Genomic DNA, 24081 nt, shown 5'->3' on the forward strand with positions numbered 1-24081 from the left:
AGTGACTGCCCAGAGGAAAAGTGGTCTGTGCCACTGCAGAAAACAACATTGCAATAGCTTTTGGCCATTGTACAGATTTACAACTCTACAAAAACTCATTAGTCTGGGCTTTTCCATTCTTTTTTCAAACACCTATGGTGAGTGTAATGAAATTCGACTAAATAGACAAAAGAAAGAGGCATGTGCTTTTACAAGTGGCACTTACAGGTAGGGTTCAGGTTCTGACTGAATATGAAACTTTTTGACGATGTTTCCAGCTGGGCCCTGAGTTCACATTTTTTCAAGCTCAAGTTCTGAAATTTTCAGCTTACATTTTACTTTTCTTCTCAATTTCACTGATTGGTGCTCCCTTATTTTTTAAAAAAGTATTTGTTTCTGTTAATTGTACAAATAATAGTCTTGTCTGGTGTAATTACAGGAATTCATGTAACTGACAAAGAAAATCCTTTCAAAACAATAAATTTGAGATAATTATATAAACTCAGATATTAAAAACATATATTTTAAATAGCATCAACAGTAACATTTTCAACAGAGGAAGAGAGATGACTTTATTAAAATAAAGCAAAACATGATAAATCCAGTGATAAAAATTCCGAAATGCTGTTACACAGTTTTGATAAATTACTACTCTTAAGTTTTTTACTGTTTTACTTATCCCAATTCCAATTTTCCTTTGAGACATTAAAAGAAAAACTTTATTTTAAATAAAAACATAGAATCAAAATCTTTTGGCTTGTACTACTGCAGTAGCCTCTTCATCTAATCTTTTCACCTTCACTCCTGCCCCACCTCTGCCATAGACCACCACCTGCTCTGTGTACAACGTAAGATACCTTCTTGTCATATTTATCATACTCTTTCCAAAATCCCATCAAAATAATAGCAAATGGGTAAAAAAAAAAATTTAATCCATAACAGCATTGAGGATTGAAGTTGGGAATATCAGAAGGCCAAAGATCATGATGAATTTATGTAAGATGGGATGAAGGGACTGTATTGACAGATAGCCAGGGTTGAAGGTAGACCTTGAATAGACACAGAGAACAATACACCAAAGGCAAAAGCTGTCTCTGGTACAGCCATCAGGTATAAAGTACAAGTGAGAGAAATGTGGCAGAAATCAAAGGTCGAGTACTTTCTGAAAACATGGAACTTTATACTTAGAAAGAGCTAGTGTCCCTGGATTGGGGCAGGGAGAGCGTGGGTAGATGTATAGCCAATCCACCTGTTTGGTTTACATGCACAAAAAGTAAAATCTGCCAGGGGAAAAGCATAATGCATGTTTGTTGAACAAATTAATAAATGAATGCAGAAGGATTACTTCCATTACACACCAGCCAGCAGGAAAATCAATGACCTAAATTGCTATCCTGGAAGCACTTAGTGCCAGATCCACAGTTAAAGAAATTTTAACTCCTCCAACTCCTTACATGAGACTAAAAAAGTTAGAAGGAAAAAAATCTCCAGCGGCAACCTTTTCTAAGAATTCACACTATCTTCAACTTCCATTATTAATTTACTGTTCCGTCTATCTTCTACACCCCGGCCTCAACCATTACTGCAATAGCAGTTTGTGACTCCTCTCCACTTGCTTCTAATTATTGAGTGATGTGTTCCCATCCCTGCTCCAGCTTATCCCCTGGGAGCCATAGCTCCTTCCACCCCCACAGAATGATTTCAATCAACCTTAGATAACTGAATTTCTAAGTGATAAAACTCTTTTGTTCTGCCCAAAGTAGCCATATTCTTTTAGGAGGTTAGGTCACATTTGTCAAGGATTAGGCTGAGGAGCTCTTTGTGTGACACACCCCTGCCTCCCATGTTAAGACTTGCTCAAAAGCAATTTGCTTGTCCACTTGAGAGACTACTGAAACTTGAGCTGTGTTTTGTCTTCCTTCCTCTGCCATAGTAAGAGTACTCTGCACTGGTTTTGGCCAACCTTTATTATCCAAGTCCCTTAATCCTGATATTTTATTTGCACACACATTTGTCTACTGTAATCTTCTCTTCAAATTGCTTAGGGGATCAATCTTACGGACAAATGATTCTAGTGACCTGCTGAGATGACCCAGAATTCCTGAATTGAATGGTCCTCTAAGGTGAACTAAATTGTCATTATTACCATTGCATATTCAAGGTATTTAGAAGTTTTTTATTTATATAAATAACATGCTAGCTCTACTATTTTGTTAGTCATTGGAATTATTTTAGCAACTCAATTATTTTTTATTCTTTGAAAGCAATTGTGTATATTATAAAGTTAGATTGGATTAGTAACATGAAGATATCAGTCCTCTTTCTTTTTAGTCATATTATGTTATTTTCATCTCATACCCCCACACTTTCTTTGTTTGCCTTATCTAATTTTTTCAACATATTCCAAAGGCTAACATTTGTTAAGTCATTGCGCCCATAATCCCAGTCACTTGGGAAGCTGAGGTAAGAGGATCCCTTGAGGCCAGCAGTTTGAGACCAGCCTGGGTGATACAGTGAGACCCCCTTCTCTTAAAAAATAAAAAAAAATTCTTAGGATACTTCTCAGTGATTTGAACATCGGTCAGTTAACACAGGAAATTTTACAGCTTAAAAAAGTTGCAAGAGTTTATGTGATAAAGAAACTTAATAAATTGATGCTGAGTTTTATGTTTATTGATGTTTTTACTCCACTGCTAGAGATTTTATTTTCTCTTTTTCATACCTTTTTTTGTGTTCCCTTCCATGCATATCAGAATCTCTGCACCCTCCATCATGCTTATACGAAACATTTAGTTTGTATTTTTTTCATTTTTTCCTTTATGCTTATAAAATAATTTACTGATACACACACACCTACGTGTAGACACATATAGGTTTTAACGAAAAATAAGCTCATACATATACTTTTGTATTTCTTGGTTTCTGCATTCAAGAATACTTCACAGGAATCCTTCACGTTAGTAAACTCTTAAGTCATTCACTTTAATGGATGCACCATGATTTAGTTCTTTTCCTATTGATGGGAATCCCCTTTGTTTTCAATTTTTCATCATTACAAACAACATTACCATAAATATACTACACCAGTGTCTTCTGTACCAGTGCCTTTATTTCTATGGGAATAAACTCATTGAAGGATTGCTGAGTCTAAAGGTATATGTATTCTAATTTTAATAGATGTTGCCAGATTGCTTTTCAACACTTTGCTTCTCTGCCCACATTACATAGAAGTATTGCTCTAGAGGTTTCCTTTCTTTTAAAGTACAGAATTTAAAATTTCTTACTAAATTTAAAATGTTCAATATTTTAAAAGGCTGATTACTGATATTACTTTCCATTAAGCACTGTTAAATACAAATTTATGAATACGAGCCTTATAGTTTCTCCTAATTTTCCACATGTAACTGTATTAGCAATTTTGCTATCGAATAAAACAAAACAATCTAGACAGATGGCCTTTCCTACTGTGTTCCTGAGAACTTAATATTGTTAAAACTCAATTTACTGCCAAAGTTACTGTAAGGGTTTCAAATCTTGCCTTGCAGTGTTCAAGTAAAGAATTGCTCCTCTCTCTATCTCTATGCTAAAAGTAATTTTACCATTTATTGGGAGTTTCATTTAAACTGAAATTAAAGAGAATGGGAGTAGGATGAAGCTACATAATAACATTTCAGTCATAATGGATTCTCACTATAAAAGATTCTAATGGGCAACAGTTTTTATTGTTGTTGCTGTCTAAAGGCAAACTGCTTGAAGACAGTCTTAATACCTGGGTATCATTTTTGAAGTGTCAAATATCCATGAAGTACCGGTTAATTATCATTATAGATCAGATTCAAAAGTTCTCAAATTTGTTTCACTAATATTATCTGTAGAAAAAGAGTAGCTCAGGACTCTCACAGTCTCATAAATTATCTTAAAATAATGTTTTCTTAAACTGGAAGGTACATGTGTGTTTATACAATAAGTTTCCACTGACAGCACAATAAAAATATTAACTCTATCAGTATTCCACATCACCTACAGTTCTCACCAAGATTTCCTTTTAATAGAGGAAGTCAAAGGCAATTCATATTTTAGTATCCAGTATGTTCATAGTCCTTTATAATCTCATTTAGTAAGGTTATTTTGAAAATGCCAGTGGAATCTGGGGACATCACCTGAAATTTATCAGCCACCTGTGCCTCACCGTGAATTAAGCTTCAATATCATGGTACAGAATATTAGGACCAGTAGTTAGACTAGGATAATCCCAAGAGGTCATGTAGGTCAGTAACCCTTGTTTTACACCAGAAGAAACAGAGGCCTACATTCAGATGCTGAGATGAAAGGGGTAGTTGTTCATGGTACCAAGACTAGGATACACATTTATTGGCATTCTGTCCTAGTGTTCTTCATTGCACTATGTAATATGATTACATTTGAAAGGAGATTAAAGTTGAATAAGCTCTAGACCATGGACTGTAGAACAGGGGTGTTGGAAGAACAGAAAGGATCAAATCAAATGGTTCCCTAAGGAAAATTAACAGCTAATATAAAGGAGGTGGGTGGGTGATGGAGCGGGTACTGATGACAAATTCCCTACACAATATCTTTGTCAGGGCCATCGCTGCAGCCATACAGCATTTTAAAACAGCATTAGAACTATTGTCAAGATCTCGCAATGTCAAAATACTATGGATGGGGGCCTTTCAAGGTTATATCCTTTCGTCTGCTCTCTAAGGCTGTTTTATAACAGTCAAGAGAATTCTGTACAGTGCTTTATTTCTGCTTTGCTCTCATTAAGGACTCATAAACTTAATTACTAAATATTCCTTAAGAAACACAGCTTGAAATAATTACTTCATTAGAGAAATTTAGCAGTGTTCATGCTAACTCTCTTGAATAGATTCTTATTCTAGAGTTGCTGAAGGTTTTACTTGTCCTTTTATTCTGAATGTGAACCTCTTCACCTTCACTTCTTTTATCGAATTGTATTTCAAATACCATTTAAGGGGAAAATTTTAAAATCCTGTATGAAGTCATTTTGAAGGATGTTCCAAATTAGCTTAAACCACAGCTTAGAAAATTCTAGAGATGTGTATTATTGGTAAATGAGGCATATGGTATAAAAATAAAAACTTGGTTTTAAAGAAATTGTTTTTGAGCATAGCATTTCACTCATAATAAATATATTTATTTAATAACATTTGTTGAAAACATAAAAAGTGATTTCTAAACCCGAAATTTTTTAAAGAGAAGAATTTTAAAAAATTAGGTACTGAAATATTCAAAGATATTTACGTTTCAAGATGAACCACTACATCATGTTACTCTTCTGCTGAAAAATCTTCAGTAACTTACAACCTACAGGAGAAAGTCTGAATTATGTGGCCAATTAGGCTTATCTTCTATAATACTATTTTTCCTTAAACAAAACCTCCACTCTAGTCACAGGGCTTTACACAAACTCCTTTATTATTCCTTCTACCATCTCATTCTCCTCAAGCTATTCTCAATATGCTTTCTTCTCCATCCTGTGTGGTCCTTGCTGTTTGTTTTATTCCTACCCCTTCTGGATGAGCAAATTAAAATTCTGCTTCTCCCATGGTCACCCAGCTCAAAGTAATGCCTCCTTCCCCTGACTCTTCCTACCACCAATTATTCTTGATACTGTTCAGGATTTACAAAATATGAAAATTGTACCCTTGTCTTTTTCTATTGTACAGGTTTTATCACTCTAAAGCATATTATAAACTCCTTGAAGACAGAGACCATCTTATTAATATATTTGATGTCTTAACAGAATAGACTTACAAATACTTGACAGATTGCAATGCTTCATTATCAAGGGATCCTATAATACAGAAGGTAAATATGTAATTTCCATGTACATTCGAGTTTAAATATTGATCATTTGTTATATTAATAAACAAGGATTTTAAAGTTATCTACACAGTACAATCATAATTTTATTCAAATATGATTAAATTTCAGTGCATGAGAAATATTAAAAAGAAATATCTAAATGTTAAGAGATATTTGGGTGGTAACATTGTAAAGATAAAATGCATACACAAGTACTTTGAAAACAAATCACTATACAAAGGTACAGACTAGTTTTTATAATTTTCCTTGGAGTTATACTGTCTTTCAATGTTGATATATTAGGCACATGCTGAGTACTGAGTGCTTGTCACTTCTTTTTTCTCTGTTTTTTTTGTTTTGTTTTGTTTTGTTTATTTGTTTGTTTTAGTTAGCCCTTTGAGAATTGAGCTTTCTGAAATCCTGCTGAGAGTATGGCTGAGATATTGCTCAAGTATGCCTGTGCCCTAATCCAGTTTTCTTTCCCAGAGCAGGGATATTGCCTCAGTGATGTGGAGTTTGGGTCAAGGACAAGTAGAGCCCAAAGTTTGTATGCATTTCTTTAACCAGAGAAACATAAATGGTTTGAGCAAACTCTGAGCAATAATATAAGCCTCAATACATTAATGGTAACAAAAGAAATTGAGTTTTTGAATCTTAGACCACATTTCAGGGAGTCACTAGCAAATAAGCTTCCATTGTTATTGACTAAGGGACCAAGAGACTCTACACTACATGTGCTGCATCTGCTCCTGTTTGACATGGCCTCAAACCTGATAAATTTCTACATCCTTGGCTAAATAAATCAGGAACTTAATCTAATCTTATGTGTGTTGGGGTATGTGTGTTGTCTTCCTGACAATCCTTAGTCCAACTGAAATACTCTTCTATTATTTGCACACTGAAGTGCTTTTTCTCATTCCATTAACCTCCCAGTCAGCACTAAGTTTACATTCATTGTGTGGAAAAGCTTAGGAAGATTTTTCAGTGTACAAATGAGCCTAAGTGTCACAATGAAAAAAAGTAGAAATAAGTTATATATGCTAAAACTTATCAAACAGAATATTCAAAATACATAGCTGTCATCAAATTTGACTTCACTGGTGAGACTGATACCCTAATGGCAATCTTTAAATGTCTCAGCCTTCATCTACAGAGACCAGGCTTCCTTGGTAATACATATAACTGCTGGTCAAATGGTATCTGCCATGTCTAAAACTGTTTGCTAATGGGCAAAAATATTAATGAAACTTTTTAATTAAATTTGTGCTAGAAAGCCTTGCATCATCTCTTACACTGGGACTCAATATGAAATCTAATAAGACACTATGAAATTAAGAACACGCCTATCTAGTCATATCAAAAGCTATGCAGAAAAGCAGGCACAAGGCGGGAAACTCAAAGGTGGTGACAGGGTGTTTAATGCTAGGTAAAATAGCAAACAACTATGATTTCAATCACTTATTGCAAGATTTATTTCTTCCTCAGGTAGAGAGGCTTTGCTCTTCACAAATTCAAGGATCTAGGTTTCAAGGGCACCATGGAAAGAGAAAAGACAGCTCATAGGGAAAGCACCCTTGCTCTTTATGCTTTGGACTTCTCATTTTATATTGGTTAAGCTGATTAAATGTCCTGCAATATAGTTAGCCCAGGAAGAGGAAACTGATTGGTGAACATTCACCAGTCTCTGCCATACCTATCATCTATTTTAATCAGTAATTTTTTTCAACTCATTGATTTCATGTTAGTAAGCAAAATATTAATTTGAAAAATTTACTCTGAGAAAAATTAAAAGAAAAATTTAGGTAATTATGGAGATAATTTAACCAAAAAGCATTTTGGTTTTCATTGTCTGATTATTTCCATTGAAACTGTAGTTGTTTATATTTTATGTTGTAAGAGAAAGGACTACATTTTAAAGATGATTTTAAAAAGATGAACCTTGGCATTTTAGGAAAGGGCTAAATGTAAATGTGTTATCAAAAAAGAACAGCAGATACATATTCTGATGATAGATCAATGTTTAAATCCTGGACTAGATGATCAAACTTTAACAGCCAACATTTTAATGACTGTCTCCCCCAATGTATCTCAAATGCATTCTATTAGCAAACATGACAGTCCAATTATTTCCATGGCGCTTAGCATTTCATGGTGGCCTGTTGCCAATAGTAGAATATAGGGTGGGAAACATGCCAAAGAAGTTAACTGATTTTAAAAGCTAAAATATTGCCTGCACTGAAAATTAAGGGTTTATGTGAGGTTAACTCCCCTGACCCTACTAAAACTCATCAGGTAAGTAAATACTTTGGCACCTACTTAAGAAATAACTCTTTCCCTTTATATTATGCAAAACAAGAGGTAAGTCAATTTTGCTACAAAGAACATGTTAGTAAAATTTTATGTCATATAAAAGGAAAACTTTGTTTTACTTATCACTGGAGAATATTAAAAAAATCAAAAATACATTGCTAATCCATTATACATTGATCTAGTCTACATCAATAAATCTAGAGTATAAAAAATTAGCCTTTCAAAACAGAAAAGAAACATGGGTAAATTAGATAAACTACAAAAGTATATGTCCAACCTTGGATTGTACAGGACTTTATTTTCTGTCATTTTATAACTAGTAAGGAAAATAAATAGAGAAATATAATCTGTGACTCCCCAAAAAGTCTGAATGAGGGTAAATATTAGAACCATACCTAATAGTGTCTCATCCATAGTGAAAGTTTGATGAAGGTATACTGAATGACTAAATATATTTATAATAGAATTGAAAGAGGACTGACATCAGAAGAACTTAGTTTCAGGCTATGCTACACCAACTAGCCACACGATAGCAAATAATTATAATAATAGAGTGCTTGATAGAGTGCTTAAGGATGTTGTTATAAACATATGCATTACATCATAACCCTATGAGGAATATACTACTCTTATGCTCATTTTACCAACAAGGAAACTAAAGTACAGAGGAAAAACTTGCTGATGGCAGAGGTGGGATCCAAATTCAGGTAGTCCAGCTCTCGAGCTCTCCATCTACCCACTGCATTATATATCTCTATATGACCTCGGGACACCCTTTTCATTTTGAGTCATATCTTCATCACTGGTGAAATTTTGGATGAGATGTCCTCTCAGGCTCCCTGTATTTCTAAAAAGTTTATTCTACCTAAAGTGGATTTGTACTTATGTGTGTAATTAGTATTGCAAACTAGACATTAGCAAACTTCCTCTAAAGGGCCAGATAATGGGTACTTTAGGCTTTGAGCCTCTGTCACAATTACTCAACTCTGCCATTGTAGCATGAAAGCAGCCATAGACAATACATAAACAAATGGGGCATTATGTTCCAATAAAACTTTTATGTACAAAAACAGGAAGTGGGCTGGATTTGACCAGCAGGCTACATATAGTTTGTTAACTCATGTCCAAAGTATCCTATATAATAAAGGAATAGTTAGGCTAGGTTTAGCAACAACAAATTTAAAAATATTCAGTATTATTGTGCTAGGAGAAATCTTGACACCTCAGATGTTTAAGACTTCTGCTTTCACAACTATATCACTTGAGACATATGACTGTCTGTCTTACACTTGGTTTCTAGGAAGAGAGACTATACAGATTCAAACACCAAATTAATCCCTGTCAATTTTTATAAATTCAAGATAGGCACACATTTGCATACATTGCTGTATTTTGAAAAGCTGTAGTCTGGTTTGCAAATCATGATTCGGTTACCAGGCTAGGTCACACAGACAATCATATGCATGTTATAGTCAAAATGATACCCATATGCAATAACTCTCTCTCTCTCTCTCTCTCTTCCACAGAAGGAATATTCTTACACATACACATTTTAGTTACAACCTTTGCTAAATACAATTTAGATTTTATTATTCCTATTAAAAATACATTCCACAGTAAACAGTGAGCAAAAAACATTTGTGCCAAGAACATAGGTCATTTCCTCTTAAGGGAGCTGAAGGAACAATTTGGTCTAATGTCTCAACTTCTGTTCCAGCTGTATCTATGCGATAATTAAAAAAAAAAAAAATAAACTTTACATTTCATTCAGTCAACAGTCTGATACTCTGTTCTGTGCCTAGCACTAGATTAGAATTTCTGGGGGATAAGAGTTAAATGAGTTTGCCTCTGTTCTTAAGCAGCTTATACTTAATTTTTGAGATAAGATATTCTCAAAGAAAAGTGTTTACTAATAATACACTTGTTGAATAATAATGCTGGCGTTAAATAACAGTAAGAAAGTTAAAAGCAATTTAAAATAATAAGAAATACCATGTAGGACTACATAATTATTTGCCAGTGGAGGATTAAGAAATATTTTATAATTTAAGAGGAAGAAGAGATCCTATGGATTATAGTAGCCCAGAAAAGTTTTGGGTCTCATGGTTGTAATGTTCTTTTACTATATGTTAAGTGGTATGATATTATTTAAAGGTAGACTGTAATAACTAAAGATGTATAATGTAAACCTGAAAGTGACACTAACATAAAGAAAGAAGCATAGCTAATAAGCCAACAAAGGACATAATGCAGAATCAACTAAAATATTCAATTAATCCAAAAGAAGGCAGAATAAAAAAGAGAGACTAATAACAGCTAAGAAAGATAGAAAACAAATAGACATATGCTAAATATGAATGTAATCCAAAGACGTCAACAATTATAACAAAATGTCAATGGTCTAAACACCCCAATTAGAAGGCATGATATGCCGGATTGGGCAGGAGGGTAATTAGACCAATTCTATGCTGCCTACAATAAAATTACTTTAAATATAAAGATACAGGGAGATTAAAAGTAAATCAATAGAACAAGAACATGCAAATCTTAACCAAAAAATGCCAGAAAAACCCAAACACACAAAAAAAACCCCAAAATATGAGGTGATTATATTAATATTAAACAAAATAGACTTCAGAGAAAAGAATATTACTAGGGATAAAGATAGTCATTTTATAAAGATAAAGCAGTCACTTCATCAAAAAGAAGTAACAATCATAAAAGTTTATATACCTAATAATTGAGTTTCAAAATGTACAAGCAAAAACTGACAGAACTGAAAAAACAGACAAATCCACAATTAAAATTAATTTCAGTATTATTCTAATAATTGATTTTAAAAAAGTAACCAAAAAGATCAGTAAAGATACAAAAGATTTAACAATAAAAAGAGTTTGATCTAATTGAGATTTATAGATCACTTCATTAAAAAACAGTAGAGTGAATAGATATTTGGTTCAAGTGTATGTACAACATTTACTAAGACAGATAATATCCTGAAATGTAAAACAGGTTTCAATAAATTTAAAAGCAATAAAATCATATAAAAAATGTTCTGCCCACAGCAGTTACACTATAAATTAATAACAGAAGTATACCTGGAAAAATCCCAAAATATTTGGAAACTAAATCAGATGCTTCTAAGTAACCCACAGTTCAAAGAAAATATCAAAAGCTAATTTATTAAATATTTGCAAATTAGATATTATGTAACAATTATGTACCATTGTCTTTAATTTCCATTTACTTTTGCACCTCAGATTTCCACTTTCTAGTTTTTCTTTCTAGACTAATTTTAGCTTTTGGCTCACTTTCAAGCTATCCAAAACAAGTCTTTGTCAAAATTTTGGTAACTTCAATATCCAAAAAAATTATTCTTCCAAAACTGGAACCTCAGGTCCTTGACTTCCTTTCTTCCAGTGATCTTAATCCTCTGCTTTCCTTTAGTTATTCACTCTCAGTCAACCCCTTCTAAAATCTCAATTTTAAGCAGTTCACTTGACAACTGTTAGGTATTCCAAATCAAACAGTCCTTCAATACAAAAGAACTTACAATTAATTGATCCTCTTGACTCTTCACTGCATCATATCCATCCTCTGTCTCCACTTCCCTTCTGATCTAGCTTAAATAACACAGTCACATTATAATAATTAATTTGCATATACCATCAACTCCCTTGTGCTTTCTTGCTTAGTATATTCTCTTGGCTAAACCCAAACTGTAGTTAAACCCAATTTACCACCTACCTACTCATTGCCTGTCCCTGCACAGTTTAAGGTGGCTGGAGAAAAACATACAACTTTGCTAACTCATCTCATGACCACTAAGTCACAACTGTATTTTCCTAGTCTGTTAATTCTCCCACTATCCTTCACAATTATTTCACATACTCTTATCTCTTAAAAACTTTACCATACTAATTCTTACCTGATGACCTTGTTTCCTATATCACTGAGAAAACAATACCTTTCACAAAAGCCCACCCTGTGTCTGTGCCCATTTACTGTTTCCTCTTCTGTTACTTCGAATGAAGTGTCTTGCTCCTAACAAAGGCTAATTCTGCCACTTATTAATTAAATCCTGTTATTCTCTCTTCTCATGACATTCACTCTGGCTTTTGCTCTCCAACATCAATTTTTCCCTCTCTACTGCATTATTTCCATCCAAATATAAACATGCTTCCATTTCACATCTCAAAAAAAAAAAAAAAACCCACAAAACACAAAAGCATCTTTTGATCCCATGCCTGTACTAGCTACCACTCCAGTTCTCCTTCCCTTTACAGCAATACTCCTATAAAGAGCAGCTTACCAAAATTCCTTCTCAGCGTCATTTAAACCCAATCCAATCAGACTTTTCCTTCACTACTTCATCACAACTGCTCTTATCAAGGTCACCAAATCCAGAGATCAATTCTTGTCATCTTTATCACCGTATTTCCATGATTTTAAAATTATTCATCTCCCCACGTACACTGTGAACTCTGAGTGGAAATGCTGTATCTCATTTATCCTGCTATCTTGAATATTAAAAATATTTTATTATATGTGTAGCCTTTATAACATGTCTGTTTAAAGAATGACCAGAGAAATTTCTTTAACATCTGGGAATTGGAAAATCAAACTAGAGCACACAATTATTTACTAATCGTAAATTCATATAGAACCCTGTTATAAAGTTTAGATGAATTTCTAAGGCTTATTTTACCATCTTAGATACTTTAAATACCTATAAATCATGGAGATATACTATAAATATGAAATTTTAAAAGCAGATAAAGATTTATATATGAGTACTGAAATTTTCACAAATTTGTTTCCATTATATCATAAAATATAATTTATTATTATAATTGAGTACTGTAAAATGTATAAGTTACCCCTTCACACATGAGAATTAAGGTCTGTTCTAAGGACATACACTTTAAATAATTAAAAACAAAACCAAGGGGCAAGACAGGGTATTCTTATCCTAAAGGGTACTCTTAAAATAAAAATAAATATAAAAATGACTCATTATGGCAGTTACACCAACTACCATATTTTACATATTCCTCCACCCAACAAATTGCTAGGTCACTGTTCATAAGACACTTCTTTATCAAATGAAAATGAAAGCCTTGTAGCTCCAAATGAAATTATTTTTTTAAAAAATGTATTTGTTAGAATCTAGATCTTACCTCAGTTTCCAATAAAAATCACCAATGAATACACTAAAATTAAATTACAGTTCATTCTTTTCCATTTGTATTTCCAACTATTGTATAAAAGGTTATAAAAATAAATAAAGCTCCAAGTTTCTCAGGACCTATAGCAATAACCTAGGAACAGAATGGGTAGAAATGGAACCATAAACATGTACTACTACAAGTTCCATGGAACATCTTTTCAAAATTAAGCTTGAAAGTAGACAAAGCTGGGTGTTTCGAGTCATCTAGCACTCTCTTAGTTAACTCACATCAGCCAGAGCGAAAGTACACAATACATCAAATTAACTTGCTCAAATTACTTTTCTCAACTTTACAATGCCCTTTAGGAACACCATTACTGAGAAGCTATTGTTGGCATTTACAGCATAAAACTTGATTTCGGAAGGTTGATATTGCAATAGCCTAAATATCACAAAATTGAAAACTGTATAGTGCCAGTTGTTTCATCATGCTAAAAGGAAAAATGAGTTTGTGGGTGATCAATTTTTGGTTGAAAAGAAAAAAAGTAGAGTTAGCTTCAGAATGGTTTTAATAGTTGATTTATATTTAGACATAAGAAAGAATATAAAATGACTTCTATGATTTAAAGAAAGTCTGTTGAAATAAATTGATGAGTGAAAAATTAATAGCTTAATATATTTGTGTATTATTTTTCATATACTAAATATGACACTTATAAAAACATAGACCCTAACATATTGTATTATTCTTACTGGTGCACAGACTTCTATTTAAATAAAATAAAACACAGTGTTAGTCATTTAAAATAATTTAGAAATCTATTCTCCTTAATGTTTTCAAGTTCAGTACAAATCAAATCTATCGCTAAGGAAAATGTGTAACAAATAAGAGTAGAATGCTTATCAGTATGAAATAACCAATCTGTCTTTTAAATGAACCATGTAAAGACTATATTTCAAGTGAAAATTTATAAATTGATATAGGTATCAAAAGCAACTCCTAGAAAAACAATTACATCCGAGTACAACAGTTTTTCTATTTCCTGTCATAATAAATATCATTTGTTCCTGCACATGTGAAATAAGCAGTTGTGTTTTTGTCTATTTTCCTTTATATGTACAGACATAAAGTATGCAAGAAAATAGCTGTCTTTTCCTTGTCTTTATGGACTCTCTGCAGCTATTCAAGTAATTATTTACAATATTGCTGCTTCTTTCCAAACTCACTGGAAAAAATATTTTGATCATTTGGAGAAAAAGGAGATGTAGGTTGGGACTAACACTGAAACATGAATTAGAACTGTAAGTAAGCTAGATCTGATTCTAAAACAAACTTACAAAACAACACACTTATAAAAATGAATTCACAAATTGAACTAATACCTATTTGAATATATTATTATATTCAAAACCTCCCAGTATTGATTTACAGTCAGTGTATTCACAAAGCATATGTTGTTACAGATACAGACAGAAAACAATCAAGTCCCCTTGTTTCCTTTAAAAATAAATAAAACAAAATTAAACTGTGTGTCTCATGATCTATGTGCTCTGCACTCTAATGTTCCTCATGTCTCTCAGCAGCATTGGTCGGTAGTTTTGTTCCAAAATTTCCATGTATTCAAAATAATTACTCACTCGAAACCCATGCAGTGCTTCTTCCTGCCAGAAACAAACAAACAAAAAAATGTAATGGGGAGTTCATTCACTTGGGTAAAGACACACAATTCCAAATTAATTAATTTTTTAAGAGTGGATATACCATTTATTTTTCAGCTATAGATTGGGGGGAACCCAATCTACATTGGGTTCCCCCCAATACCCCTCCTATATCTTTATTGCTTGTAAATGTGTATTTGCTTTTTATTTACTGGACTGTGTGTGCATATGGCAGGAAGGAACCATGTCCCCATGAAACAAGGTTATCTATTTCCAAAACCAAAAATACTTTACAGCTAACAAAAATAGAAACAATTAGATAATGAAATCTTCCTAATTTTAAAAAATGGTTTTGATTATAGAATGATTGTTCAAATTTGTAATTAGTAAAGACTCTAAAGCTTATCAAAATATAATATTATATAATATTACAAGAAATGTCTGTTCTATAGCTATTGTTCATAGCTATAGAATTGTAAACTCCAAGAGTTTACAATTCATAATGTTGGTACTATACACATCTATACTAATTTGGAATTTAATGGTTAGTGTCCAAATGCGGTACTAAGGAATAAACAGTAGGAACATCCACTGAAAATTTTAGAGTCTTTTAGGGATTCTATGACCATTTCTTTTAGTACCTCCAAATACTATCTACACAGTGACTACCTTCAAGGCAAATAAAAAAAAAATCTACAGAAGAAAAGTTATCTTTGATTCAATGCAATTAGTATTTATATTTTAGTAGCTTGGGAGGTTATAAAAAATTTGGACAATTCATACTTTTTAGGAGTTTATAGTTTAAAAGCAAGAGTTACTAATAAAAAAAACCCCAAATAATCCAAAAGGATAAAAGATAATATACATATCATATACCAGATACTGTGTTAGAGGCAATCGGTTTATAGAGAAGAAACATCAATGTAGGGTAGGTAGAAAAACATCACACAATTCTCAATAAGAATGGATGTTTTCAAATATCTCAGATGTTACTAGTTATCTTAGTATTAATTCACAGCCTCCAAAAAACTTGGAATAATTTTATTCTATTTTTCCATATATCACCAAAAATCTACATAGTTTGAGGGAAAGGTTAGTTGGGACAGTCTAAAAAATTACTAATTACTGATTTACAAGGCTGATTTTATAGATAAAGAAACTAAGTGATGTTAAGTTATATATTTAACTTTACACCATTAAGGCTACAGTTAATACCTTCCAACATAAATATTTGAACTTTACTCTTAAATTGTGATGATATTTCATCCATTCTTTCACTTCATTCATTCGCTCATTCCATTATATGTAAGGTTCTTGGTTACACACTGAAGACACAAAGATGAATGAGACAAGGGTCCTGTCCTAAAATGTTAACAGCTGAGGTATATATCACATCTCCAGTTTTACATATAAGTAACTGAATCAAAGGGAAAATGTTCATTTTATGAATAGCAGAAATACTGAATCTTTGTAAATTTCCATCCTATCAATAATATTTCACTTTGTTCTTCGCGGGGAAAAAATAGGATCAGAGTAAGTCCAATCTTACTATTTAAGAATTCACTTTAAACAGTTATTGTTGTAATCATGGAACTATTATGAATTTATCTACTCTCTTCATTCAAATTATGTGTGATTTGGCTTTGATCACCTTTACACTGTAACTACTCTTAAGTCGGGGAGGAATTATAGTAATGTGTTATTCTAACCAGAAAATAAAGATACAATGAAGGAAGAATTGTTTCAGTACATATTCATTATTTTTAAAGGAATGCTTATTGTTCATTAAATGTGAATTACAATAGAAGATGACAGCACTTGAACAATAACTTGAATAATTCTTTTCTGGGCAAAAAATAAGTAAAATCTATTTAACATCTTTTAATGATTTTTCCACTTTAATTTAAACATAAAACCATGTAAGGACAGCCACAGTTATAACTTAGTTAAAATATATTTTTCCTTAGAATATATTTTTTGCAATCATGTCATCCATTTTACATATTAATTGTAAAGTTAAGGGAAAATGCCCTGATAACTACACAGAAAGAGATACCCATAAAAATGGCATATAAGGCTATTAAGGTCTTATTTTGCAAGAGAAAAATTTAAATATACATTTTAACAGGAATGTTTTTAAATGATATAGTTCATTATTTAAAATTTGTGGGTAATTTTAGCTCTGAATGAAGTTTCAAGATATCTAAATTTCACTTTCTATCTTCAAAGTAGAATATTTTTTCATCTTATCCTAAATGTTCTCTAATGGCCTTTTTAGTGGATTAATTTAACTTGTAATTATGACCATTTATACTGCTAGCTTATCATTCAAGTTATAACAGACTATTTCCTCAGAATACTGCTTCATTATCATTTATAGACCTACATCTATTGAACTCCGTATAAAAATATGAACACCCTTATTTTTAAAATAGCAGACATATAACTACATATGGTAATATCACTATCCCATTTTATATCAACAGTACACTATTTGTTCAAGAAAAAAATTTTTTAATAGGTTACTACTGGAGTGGTTTAAGTTTTGGTTAGGAAGTTCATTTTGAGCATATTACATTTTCTATTTTATACCTAACCTACCTAATTGCTATTCAACCAGTGTGATTTTAATGATTTACTCTATTAATTCTGAGTTTCAAATGCTGAATCATCACAAAGCATTAAAAATTACTATTCTAAACCACAATGCTGTTTGTGTTCAATATCATATGATATGGTATATATGCAGCTTCCCTCTCTCCTCTGTGTATAATACGTATCCATTTTACTACTGAGAGCATTTGATTTGGGTCCACTGAATTTAGAAATTACAAAAAATTCAGACTTGTCAGTGAAAGATGACCTGATATAGTAGAAGCAGCACAGGATTTGTATTCAGACAAAAAATTAAAAACGTGTCCAAACTCTTATGTTAGTTACTAGATGTATGAACCTGGAAAAGCTTACTAACTCTAAATCTCGATTATTTCGTGTGTTAAATGTGGACAATAATTGCATAGGGTTGCTCTCTGGATTAAATATTCTAAAACCTGAGCTCCTTTATGGTAGACAACAAAGCCTCACATGATCTGGTCCCTGTCTCATCTCTTACCATTCTTATTCCTTCACCTGGTTCTGGCCACAGTGGTCTTCTTGACATTCTCTAAGTGAACCAGGCTCATTCTTACCTCTGAGCTTTTGCACTTCCCATTTAAGAAGGCTTTTGCCCAGAAAGTCTTTTTCCTTTGCTTCATTCAGGTCTCTGCTTATCCCCTTTGAGGTTGACCCTTCACTAACTTCATTATCTAAATGGCACTTCTGACTGCCTCACCATTTTTCATTTATTTATGATAAGATCTATAATACCAGAAACATTATATATTCACTTACTTATTATTTACCTTCCAATAGAATTTAGGGTCAATATGATGTGGAGTGGCTATAAAAAACAGATGAAGCTTCAGTTGCTTGCCTGCCACTCACCTCCTGCTGTGCAGCCAGTTCCTAACAGGCTAATATTGGTACCAATCCGCGGCCCAGGGGTTGAGGACCTCAGACTTAAAGGATTTGCCTTATGTCAAATCTTACACAGGAAGCACTTGAGAGAAGGGGGTTTCATGAATATAGCTCTGCTCTTTATTCTTGCTAGAGATGATATTTTGTGTCTTGTGTCTTACCTATCATATAAAAAAAAGACCTTCTTCTTGGTCAAAATGGTAAAAATGCAAACAACTTGCAAGCCATGTTTCTTCCAGTATGTTTCTCTCGGAGTGTTCATAAAATTAGAAATTCCTGGACTCAATAGCCCTAAAACTTTTGAATCCCTGGTGTTGGCATTCTGGATTCTGCTTTATTAACAAGCACCAAAGGTAACATTTTTATGTATTCTAAAGGTTTCAAGCTACTTGAGAGTTTATACTACAATATGACAACTCATGCCTCTACCATGTAAATTCTGATTTAGTACATCTGGGAAGGAGTCTAAATATATTAATTTCATAAGTACCCTAAGAGATCCTTGGGATCAGGAAAATTTAGATAGTGTGTGTGGTTCTGGATAGCATGTGAATATTACAGATTTAGAATAGAGTAGGCGGCTCTTGAAGATTTAAACTCAGCTGAAGGGTACTTGGACATGTGTGATAACTAGAGAGATGATTCAGTCTTGGCTGTCTTAATGAGGGAATAGGTCCTGATCAGATACAGTATAAAAGGTGTGACCAAGGAGTGAAGGTTATGTCAGTGCCAGGTATTACTATAATACAATATACTGAGAAGTTTCAGGAGATTCTTAGTATAGAAAAATGGGAGCAAAGGTAGATTGAAATCTAGCTACAGATTCAGAAAATCCTGTTTCCATTGCTGTGTTCTCTACATATCATCTTCTTAACTAAGAAGCAAGAAAAAAGAGAGATGGGACAGGGACATAGAAACTCAATAATTGCTAAGTTTTTTTGAGGTACTTGCTATGTGCCAGATAATGTTCTAGAAGTATTTTGCAGATATCATCTCATTTAATTCCGTAACAATACTACGTGATGAGAAATCTATAAAGAGGTTAAGCAATGAGCCCAAGCTTACACAGTGAGTGATAAAGCTAGAATTTGAATCCAGGTAGAATCAAGTGATATAAAGACAGTGCAGAAAACATATCTGCAAAACACAGTTGACACTGTATTGGACATCTTTTATTTATTTTCTCAGATGGTAAATTATTAATACTATATTCTGCATTTTAAAAGCTTAGTATTCAATCAATTCTCACGATCTCCATTTCTTACCTGTCAACATCTTCTGGTAACAGTGGCTGCAACTATACCAACAAAAAAATCCCTCTTGACAATTTACTGATTGTGTTAAAATTAATCTGATTTTTTCATAATTATAAATTGATTTCGTCATAATATGCAGGATTTAGTTGAAGCATTTTAGTTAAGTATTTTGAGCCTTCACAGCCTCATTTGCACAGAAAGGCAATCTCTTCCTGACCCAGCATTTCAGTGAAGTTTGAGTTCACAAACTAAAACCAAGATCACTGCCAGCCTATTAGCATGTTAGAGAGGAATGCAGCCCAGCCAGCTAAAACACTAGGACTTCTTCATATGAACTACCACTAAACTGAACTCTCACTAAAACTGTGTGTATGTTTCTTACGTATGAGTCAGAAAGAGAGAGGGAAACTTTAGATTTTCGGGGTTGCTGAGGTATTTCAGAATATTTACTCTGTTGGATGTTTTTCTCCCTGGAATTATGATGCCTACACATTTTCTGAACCATCATCTGTCATAGATAAAAATGTCCAGGACCCCAGATCCAAGGACTGAGCTCTTCAGCATACCTTCAGAGGCTGCCTTCTAGCTCAGTACTAATCCATTAATCACCTCAGTGTGGAAATATGCACTTAACTGCTCTACCATCCACTCATATTCTTGTTGTATCTACAAGGATATTGTGGGAAAAAAATCAGACAATACCTTGCTGACATCACCTTATATCCATGGCATTCATCTAATCTTTCAGCGTTTTAGTCAGAAGAGAAAAAAACAAACGTTTTTCTCTCAGTAAACCTGGGCTGCCTATTACTTTTCATGCCACCTTCTGATCTAGAAATCAACTCGTCTTTTCAATATATTGATTTAGAATCATGAAGAACTCTTCAGTGAGCTAACAGAAATGTACGCAATGACTCTAGACTCTCAATTACCTGATTTAAAATCTTGAGTCTAAACCACAATGAATACAAATGGACTGATATTTTCTCTACACTGAATACTTCATATAGATTTTTACTCCTAAAACAATGCTTTTATCATGTCACTTTCTGTCAATACATGAAACTTAGGAAAGGAACTGCATACTTTCCATGTTCTAGAACTACCTCTTTAACTACAGTTTCTCAGGATAACTGATAATAACTGAAAACATAACACATTTGTGGTTTTCGATATTTTGAAAACTAATTCAATTAGACCTGATTATTTGAACTTGTTAATAACAGTCAAATGTTTGTTCTATTATGTTTCTATAATGATTTAATTTCTTTCTTTAAAAAGTTTTATGCTAAGGAAGTATGGGCTCATTCCTCAAAAATAAAAAAAAGCCCACATAAATATATATAATAAAAAGTAAAAGTCCCTTGCTTTCCTTTATCTTCTTTTGGAAGTAATCATTATTAAATATGTAGAGTCATGGAATAACATGATGAAATAATCTATATAAGAATATTATGATTGTGGTATGTAGTTACGTGGAGAATTATTGATGCATTTTCCTCCCTTTGTGTAAGTCTGAAATTTTGAATCAGAAAGTGTAAAACATAATTTCCAATGTTTAATCTCTATAGCTACAAATGAATGAGGAATTTTTAAATCATGTATCTATTTTTGACTTAGAGGATGTTCCTAGGGTAGGGAGAATAAAATTACTTCATTATTCAACATTTCATTATTGGTTGTTATAAAAATAAGTAAAAAGATGGTACACACATATTTGTATACTTTACAAACAGATTATTACAGGGTCTAATGGAGTAGTTAAAGGGCTATGTAAACACAAATTTAAGTAAACCACACCAGAATTTATCCCACAAGAAAAATGACTGCCCATCAAAAGAGATCAATGGAATCTGAAATCTATCCACCAAAAATAAGACTAAAAAAAAGTAAAGTCATGGTACCAGTCAAAGAAACCATCTTCTCCTAATCCCTCAGATGAATGCAAATAACAGGAGTAAAAAGTAAGGTTAGTTCTAGGACACATGCTAAAATTAAATCTTTGCCAACATGTTCTTAGTTTGGATTTAAACCATCTCAATTCAATTTTAGCAATTTAACTAGGACTCAGGTAATAAAGAAAATCTCCTCTCCACCCCCATCCTTTTAAAATCCTTTAGTTTTAAATTGATAGCATCGTACTCAGAGCACAATGGAGAATGGCATTTATTTAAACAAAAACATTGTTAAATGGAAAGTAACTCTGGCAAGTATTTAATATAAAGAATAAAATTAATTTACATAGAAACCATTTGTTGACCTTGAGAACCCTAGGAATTGATAAGTGTTAGTTTCAGTGTATGCATGTATGTATGTGTGTGCCTGTAGGATGGCAAGGGTAGTGGGGATAAGGAAACATACTTCAGATGCAAAAAAATATTTTTAACTTTAAACAAAGAATTGGATTTCCATTGAGGATTGCACACTGGGATGTATTTATATCACGTACTTCCTAAAGTCCAGAACTTCAAAAGTCACATTAATGTGATTGAGAAAGCAAGCAATTATATTTTGTTTTAAAATATAAATACATATATCATAATTGTTTAAAAGGTGTGATAACACAGATTAATCTTTCATGAAAACCTTTTATACAAGTGGAATCTTAGAAAAATATTATAAAAAATTAAGGTATAGGAAATTACATTAAATGTTTTTAAAAAGTATCAAATTTCTGCACTAACACAATAAATTCAACTTTATTGACCAAATAAGACATAGGAATATTTAAAAAAATTATTTTTAGCACAGCATAGTGATTAAGAGCAAACTTCTAGCTCTATACAGCTTAATTTTATATCCCAGCTCCACTCTGGCTGTATAGTTTTGTTTAAGTTATTTAACTCTGTGCCTCAGTTCCCTTCCCTTTAAAATGAGGATGATAATAGCACCTACCTCTCAGGGTTTTTTGTAGGATTGGTCCAGTGTCTAAAAAAGTAGCTGATATTAAACAACCAAAGTTATATATTAACTCCTAATATTTTTCCCTATATATAAACATACTTACTTTCAGGAAAACTTGCAGATCTTGAGTCTGTGTGTGCTGTAGAATGTCTTGTTGTAGATGTTTGAATATAGCTATACAGATATATACTTGATAATCAGGACCAAGGAAAACACAAGTAGCAATATAGTGGCAGATTTCTATCCAATCTAAATAATTCCAAAAACACTGAGTTATCCACTGCAGGCAAATCTTAAAAAAAAAAAAAAAGTAGTTCATTAAAAAGCTTATTAAGCCACATTTGACTTTCAAAAAGCAGTAACCAATAACTCACACAAAACCAATGAAAACCTTAGCATTTAATCAAAATTGAAAGACATTCTTCATGGAATCCTAACAAGGATGCTTCCCCTATTTGCTTAATTTGTAAAAACTTTCATGGCCTTAGGATTCAGGACTTAGTATAACTGATAGTGTTCACACAACTCATATACCTATTGCTGAATGTCTTCTTTATACACACTGTCCTCCTCTTACCCATAACACCAATCTGCTCTCTACAGATAACAAATGCTAAGAGACTATTTTAATTCAGAGATGAGAGTTTTTTTTCTATCCTACCTACAATCACAGATGTACAATTATGCAGATGACAGATTGCTAAATGTTACATTAATGCAAATGGACTTGTGCTGAATCAGAAAACAATTTAAACCAAACAGAATTATATAACATAAAAACTAGGAGCTAATATAGAGAATATTTCAAAAGTGAGACTTTTATAAAAGAGCTTTTTTGCTTCTTTATTAAATAATTTATTTTTTGAGTAACATTTGTTTAGCTTGCAAAAGTAATGCAGGCCCACTGTGGAAAACAGAAAAGTTGAAGGGAAAAAACCAGTAACGATGTCATAGAAATTACTAACATTGTTAACATTTTGAATCATTAATGCTTTGGGTCAAATTGAGTCCCACTTCCCCCAGGTATGTCAAAGCCCCAATGTCAAGCACCTCAGAAGGTGACCTTATTTGAAAAATAGGAAATCAAGTTAAAATAAAGTCATTAGGGTGAGCCCTAATCCAACATGACCGGTGTCTTTATAAAAAGGGGAAATATGGACACAAACACATCGCAGGAAGACAATGAAAAGACACATGGAGACCACCCCATGAAGACGGAAGACTGAAGTGATGCATCTATAAGCCAAGGAACACCTAAGACTACCAGAGGCTAGGAGAGAAGCATGAAACAGTTCTTTCCCTAGCAACTTTAGCGTGAACACAACCTTGTTAATATTTTGATTTTAGACTTTTGGCCTCCAGAATGTGAGAAAATGTATTTATTTATGTTTTTTGACATTTTAATGAAGTTTATTTATAGTTTAACAAAATAATATGGAA

The 24081-nt window shown here is 32.7% G+C and overlaps 1 protein-coding gene across 2 annotated transcripts in view; it reads right to left on the reverse strand.

Moving 5' to 3' along the window:
- Positions 1–14848: 14848 nt before the first annotated feature.
- The window catches only part of TBC1D32 (TBC1 domain family member 32), a 183862-nt gene continuing 174629 nt past the window's right edge, over positions 14849–24081 (reverse strand). For both annotated transcript variants that reach the window (XM_069488273.1, XM_069488271.1), the window contains 2 exons: positions 22745–22933; positions 14849–14968 (listed from right to left, as the gene is read on the reverse strand). In XM_069488273.1, coding sequence (XP_069344374.1) covers positions 14849–14968; positions 22745–22933 — 309 coding nt within the window. The remainder of the gene's footprint in view (positions 14969–22744; positions 22934–24081) is intronic.

This window comes from Eulemur rufifrons, chromosome 15, assembly GCF_041146395.1.
Source record: "Eulemur rufifrons isolate Redbay chromosome 15, OSU_ERuf_1, whole genome shotgun sequence".
Classification (NCBI taxonomy): domain Eukaryota; kingdom Metazoa; phylum Chordata; class Mammalia; order Primates; family Lemuridae; genus Eulemur; species Eulemur rufifrons.